The 6421-nt window shown below is 37.5% G+C and overlaps 1 protein-coding gene across 1 annotated transcript; it reads left to right on the top strand.

Annotated features, from left to right (window-relative positions):
- The first annotated feature begins 607 nt into the window (after positions 1-607).
- On the top strand, positions 608-2860 carry LOC113318807 (glucan endo-1,3-beta-glucosidase 14-like). Its single transcript, XM_026567058.1, has 3 exons — positions 608-822; positions 916-2268; positions 2508-2860. The coding sequence occupies exons 1-3, from the start codon at positions 759-761 to the stop codon at positions 2537-2539; spliced, it is 1449 nt and encodes a 482-aa protein (XP_026422843.1). The 5' UTR covers positions 608-758; the 3' UTR covers positions 2540-2860.
- Positions 2861-6421: the final 3561 nt, after the last annotated feature.

Genomic DNA, 6421 nt, shown 5'->3' with positions numbered 1-6421 from the left:
CTTGTACGTATCATGTAATTTTACTTTCTTCTTTCCCTTTACCCCACCTACCCTCATCTGTCCCCCATCCATCACTAACCTAACGGTTAACATTTCACACTATTGAGAGACCGTTGTAACAGTACGGTCTACGATATGGGTGTACAAATACACACGTATACGGTCTATATGAGTTGTGTATGGATTTTGATAAGCTATTGATACACTGGAATTTGCTCCTTTCAATTCAAATTACGTCTTTTGTGGGGTTAGTTCCGTCGTTGGGAGAAGAGTGGGATTGAGAAATCGCCAGGTGGTGGGTCTTTTTTTGTTGCCCTCAAATTTCTGCAGCGAATAAGGTCAGCTAAAATCGGGCCCACTAATAGACATCCTCGTTTTTCTCAACTTATTTTCCTACTTCCTTTCGTTTTGTTGACCCACCAGTACAAACCGAATCAAAGATTACACAGTATTGATCTTAACGGCCGTTACTGATCATGAGTCATCACAACTCACGTATAGGTCAAGTGTTGTCCACCTACATTAAAAAAGGTTGAGAATTGTTGTACACGTCGTCCCATATATTTCCCATTTAGACATTTCCGCAAGCACTACTCTTTATCCCCCGCATTCTCCACTCTTTTCTTCTTCTTCCTCGGCTATAAAACCAGAGTTATACTGTTATGGTCTTGGATCTTTAGTTCTTTATACAAAACAGAGTCTGTAGACAATCAAAGAAGAAGACTCTGTTTCTCACACTCTCTCAAACCATAGCCACAATGGGTCATTTCATGACCACCGTTTCCTATTTCGTCGTGCTCTTTATATCAGCAGTTTTAGCAGGTAAAAAAAAAAAACCCTTTTGTTTTGATTCTTATTTCTTGATGTTTTAAGGAGTTTCTAACCATTTTTTTATATTTTTTGCTACATTTACAGATGGAGGTTTAGTAGGAGTGAACTATGGTAGAATAGCCAATGATCTACCTGAACCAACAAAAGTGGTGGAACTGATGAAATCTCAAGGAATTAACAGAGCTAAACTCTATGACTCTGATCCAACAGTTGTTAAAGATTTTGCTGATTCCGGAATCAAGTTAGTCGTTGCAATCCCAAATGAACTTCTTTCTTCAGTAGTAAAGAAACCATCTTTTGCTAACTCATGGGTTCAGGAAAACATTGCTGCTCATTACCCAAAAACCCAAATCGAAGCTATAGCTGTTGGAAATGAAGTCTTTGTAGATCCTGCAAACACTACCAATTTCTTAGTACCCGCCATGAAAAACATTCATTCAGCTCTGGTTAAGTTAAATCTAGATAAAGCTATTAAAGTTTCATCTCCTGTAGCTTTGAGTGCTCTTCAAAATTCATACCCATCTTCAGCTGGATCATTCAAAACAGAGTTGATCGAGCCTGTAATGAAACCCATGTTTGAATTTCTAAGGTCTACTGGTTCTTACTTAATGGTTAATGTCTATCCATTCTTCGCATACGCAGCAAATTCTGATGTTATTTCATTAGATTACGCATTATTCAGAGAGAATCCAGGTGTTGTTGATTCAGGAAATGGGCTTCGTTATTTCAATCTCTTTGATGCTCAAATTGATGCCGTTTTTGCTGCAATGTCTGCATTAAAATACAATGATCTGAAAGTGGTTGTTTCTGAAACTGGTTGGCCTTCCAATGGTGACAAAAACGAGATTGGTGCATCACAAGAAAATGCTGCTGATTATAACGGGAATCTAGTCAAAAGGGTCCTCACTGGTGGCGGCACTCCATTAAAATCCAACTCAGTTCTTGATGTTTATCTATTCGCTATGTTCAACGAGAACCAGAAAACAGGTCCAACTTCAGAGAAAAACTACGGATTATTCTACCCAAATCAACAGAAGGTCTACAACATCCCATTAACAGAAGAAGGTTTGAAAGCATGGAAGGGTGGGAAAAGACAGTCAGCACCAGTGAGCGGTGGCGGGGGCGGAAACAATAACAGTAGTACTAGTGGTGGTGGTATTGGTGGTACTGGTGGGGTTTCCACAAGTTCTTCTGGACATACATGGTGCGTAGCAAATGATAAATCCGGGGAAGAGAAATTGCAGAATGCATTAGATTATGCATGTGGTGAAGGTGGTGCTGATTGTCATTCAATTCAGCCTGGCGCTGCATGCTATAGTCCCAATACTCTTGAAGCGCATGCTTCCTTTGCCATGAATAGTTATTATCAGAAGAATAGCCGTGCGGTTGGTACTTGTGATTTTGGTGGTGCTGCATATGTTGTCACTCAGACCCCCAGTACGTCCTCTCCCCCTCATTGTTTTTTTTTCTGATATTTGGCATCATCTTTTTAAAATGCATTTTCATATCTTCGCGCATGCTTAACCTGTCCCGCTTCGGGAACACAAATGCATACTTTATTATTATTGAGCACCGGGCGCAAACATCATCAGTTAACTCATTTGGCAATTCTCTAGTGTTCATTTTGTTTAATTGGTTTATAAAATAACAATTACTATTTCTTGTTTGTACTGCAGAGTTTGGGAAATGTGAGCTCCCCACGAACTAGAGAAGGAGAGGTTGATGATGATTATGGTAGTTGAGAAGAATTGATGTTTAGGGGGGAATATATATTTATTTCTTATAGTAATTATTATTTTAGGGTTCGTGTTTCTTTCGTCTTAAATCTATATCTAGTTGCAGAAGTAGTGGTTGGGAGTGGCAGTTGGGAATTTATTTGATCTCTGTTCGTTTGTAATTATTCTTATCTATCTACGGTTCTATACGAAACTATCTTGCTTGTAGTGAGAGCTAATATATAGAGTATTTATTTTCTTGCAGTAACCTTTGTCTAAGTTTGGAGTCTGAAATCTCTTTAATTATTCTGACAGATGATGATGCATCTGCGTAGTTGCTTTCATATGATGATAGATGATAATGCTCTTTATGTTTTTTTTTTTTGCTTTTTGTTCTTTTCTTTTGGCTCTCTAGAATCTGCAATATGACATAAAGAACGTTGGATTGAACTGAAATGTTCCTTTAAAGGTGTAATTTACCATGCACAAATTTTCCACCAAATCTAGAAGTTAAATCTAAATTTGGGTTTAAACTTGTGGAGGTAGTGTGTGCTGTGTAATATCCAAGTCAGTTGCTGATGACAATCGACCTAACGTGCATTTTCCAGAGTTCATGCCCACAATTTTGATTCGGAAATGCTATTCCGCACTCCATTTAAGTCTATTCACAGCACAGTCTGATGTGGAGAGATGAGACGTACAAAACGTCAAAACACGTGACTCTTCATTCTTATTATTTTTCCTTTTATTTATCTTCCTTTATAGATCATATCATGTAACAAACAGTTACAAGCTGGGCACCAATCCCTACAAGCTGGGCACCAATCCCTTTTGAATTATAATGGGCAATTTAACAAAGTGTCCAGCTTCCTACCATATATTTAATAAACCGGCCAAAAAATTTAAATCTTTTATAAAGTGGCCTTTCTGTTAGATATAACACCTGGTCCCACCAAAATGGTCCACCAAGCTGACTTAGTCAATCATGGGGCTTAAAATTACCACTACATCCTCACCCTTATGTTATCGATTCTTCTTTTCATTCATTTCTTCTTGTTTATGTTTGTCTCTCTCTGTATCTCAATTCTTCTCGTCGAACTCGGATGATTGATGAAAATAGAAGTGATCTCACAAGCAGTCAATACCGAAGATGTGGTTATTAGTGAAGAAGAAGAAGAATGGTTTATTAGTGATATTTGACAATTTTGAAGTTTTTAGGGTTTTGCTGGATGCAGCAGCGAAGCTGAAGTACAAATCGAAGATGAAGTTGAAATCGGGGATGAAGAAATCAAAATCCAGGTAAGAATTTTAGAACCCACACGTTAATTAACTTAGTCTTTAATGAAAACACATGTTTGGATGGTGAAATCAATTGATTTCGATTGTTTGAATTCTAGGGTTTGGGGCTCTTTCCTTTTTTTTTTTTTTTGTTTAATCAATTGACTTAATTTGCAGTTGTGATTGAATCATCGATGTAGAGAAGAACAAAGAGGAAGAATGAGTCTTGGCTGAAGAGAAATCAAGAAGAGAAAAATGCAGGAAGTTAGGGTTTGTCGAGATGATGTGAAATGGAATATATATAAGACATGAAAGAAATTGGGGAGATTGACAAAAATCAGGGTTTGAAGTGCAGTTCAAGTAGTTGTTGAGTATCTGTGACAGATTTGAAGCAATGGGTTTGTTCTTGAATTCAAATTGACAAGTATTAAGAGATTTTGATGTTCTGCTGCTTTAGTTTATGATGAGAAGGTGTTGGTAGTCACTGGCAAGGATGTAAAATGGATAGTTGTTAACCAAGCAATAACCAGGTTATGAAAAGTTTCTTGAGTTGAGCTCAAGTTGTGAGTAGTTTTGAGCTGAGATGATAACTCATGTGGTGTTGTTGTTTTTTAGAAAGGAAGAAGAGTTGTTGTGGTTGATTGGCTAAGAAGATGATGTTGCTGCTGAAATGAAATTGCAGGTGCAGTTGCAATTGGTGGTTGTTACAGGGAGAAAATGAGAAGTGGCTGCATCTGTTGGCTCATGTTGTGATCATGAAGTTGTTGCAGGGGTTCTAAGTTCAACAAAATGCAAGGATTAATGGGTTTGATTTGTTTCTCTTGTTGCTTACAGGAAGATGAAACTGAGATGACATTAGTGTTATAACTAGGTTCGATGTCAGTTAAGATGAGAAGGAGAGTAAGAGGATGGCTTTGTTTGAATGAGTCTTGGCTGAAGAGAAATCAAGTAGTTCTGGTGGTGTTGGAATTGTAGTTTGTGGTGTTATTGAAGGTTGATGTGGTTTTAGTGGAGCTTATAGGTGTCGGTGTAGATGAAATGAAATTGCAATGGCTTGCAGGTCCAAGATAACAAAACAATGTGTTGTTGTGCTGCAGAGAAGCTACGGAAATGGCTTAGATGTATGCTAGGACTGTGCACGGGTGAAGAGTATAAGGCTTGAATATGGCTCAGGCGAGTTGACTCACCAATCCAGACTGACTCACCGAGGGTTAAACTGTCTTTTACTAAGGAGGTTAACTGACACGCGTGTATTTAACGACTGTTAACAGTTTTTTGAAAAAAACGGATGGAAAAGGTCAATCTCGGCCACTTTATATAAACATTCAAAAAAACGGTCATTTTGTGAAATACATTACAAAAACATGGCCACTTTATTAAAAAGCCCAATTATAATTCCTAATCTATGGAAAAACCGTCTATTTTGTAATTCGCATTCTGACTGGTGAGGCAGTTTCCTAATCTTTTCATAAAGGCAACTGTATCTTCACCTAATTCCCCTAGAATAGTAAATGCGAGCACACCGAAGCCGTAACCATGTGTGGAGCACCTCTCGAGGTATTTGTTGCATTTGCGGTTGATGGCCATGGAAATAGCGTGTCCAGGGGTGAAGCGTCGAGTTCCAGCACTGGTAAAGGGGGAAATTACTGTGACATTGAAGCAAACATCCTTCCCTCCTTCCCAATTGAGCACAAGGATATCTGATGGCTTTAAGTCTTTGCCGGAGTCAGATCGAAGTCCTAAGGAGGCTTCTTTTCTGGCAGGTACATTGGCTTTGTGGCATATATCAAACACGACATCTCTCGCAATATCATGTCGATATTTAATCCCTATATCCTTGGCACAGTGTAGAGTGTGATCGCCGAAAGCATCCATGGGTTTGTTGCAGTTGGAACAGAGACTATCGTCATTGAAGAACGGTATTTATTTTTTTGTTCCCTATTTATTTTTTTGTTCTTCCCCGAATAATTCATCAAGATCTCAGAAAATGGCTTCAGAAAAAAATGAAGATCTCACAAAATAATTCTAGAAGTTTCTCACTGATAACAACGGAAACAGAACATAATTCAAGAACAAAAATATTTATCCCTTTCTTCTTCTCCTTCCTCTAACTTTTTTTCCTCCGACCAGACACCACCATCACAATATGCTCAATGTCCAAACCTGATACCAGATCACAAAATTCTTAATTAAATCAAACCCTTTCACAATCGATTAGCAACAAATTAGGTTCAATAATCAAGAAGCTCTAGAATCAAACTATTGCCTGATTCATATTTGATTAATAAAGGAATAATGGCAATTAATTCAAAATAAAGTTCAAACCTAATCATCAAATCAAAGTTTGTTTGAATTTAAGAATCAATTATTAGATCTAAAATTACGAGTCTCAGGACTTGGATCGAACAAGATGGGTTTTGTAGAAATATGTCTAGGGTAAAGATGGTAACGAGTTTTGATTTGATCTTGCTGATGATGATAATAATGGTGGTTCAGTAGTAAGAGTTCAGAACAAGTTGTACATCACTACCATTAACACCAGGATTTTTTTTTTTTTTTTTTTTTTTTTTTTTTTTTTTTTTTTTTTTTTTTTTTTT

This window comes from Papaver somniferum, chromosome 10 (genome assembly GCF_003573695.1).
Source record: "Papaver somniferum cultivar HN1 chromosome 10, ASM357369v1, whole genome shotgun sequence".
Lineage (NCBI taxonomy): Eukaryota > Viridiplantae > Streptophyta > Magnoliopsida > Ranunculales > Papaveraceae > Papaver > Papaver somniferum.
The sequence above is the reverse complement of the archived record's forward strand: the minus strand, read 5'-3'. Positions and strand labels throughout refer to the sequence as shown.

Excerpts from the sequence above, each read along its gene's own strand:
- LOC113318807 (XM_026567058.1), top strand. The coding sequence starts at position 759 with ATGGGTCATTTCATGACCACCGTTTCCTATTTCGTCGTGCTCTTTATA. Across the intron at positions 823-915 it reads TATATCAGCAGTTTTAGCAG|ATGGAGGTTTAGTAGGAGTG; the intron begins GTAAAAAAAAAA and ends CTACATTTACAG. Across the intron at positions 2,269-2,507 it reads TGTTGTCACTCAGACCCCCA|AGTTTGGGAAATGTGAGCTC; the intron begins GTACGTCCTCTC and ends TTTGTACTGCAG.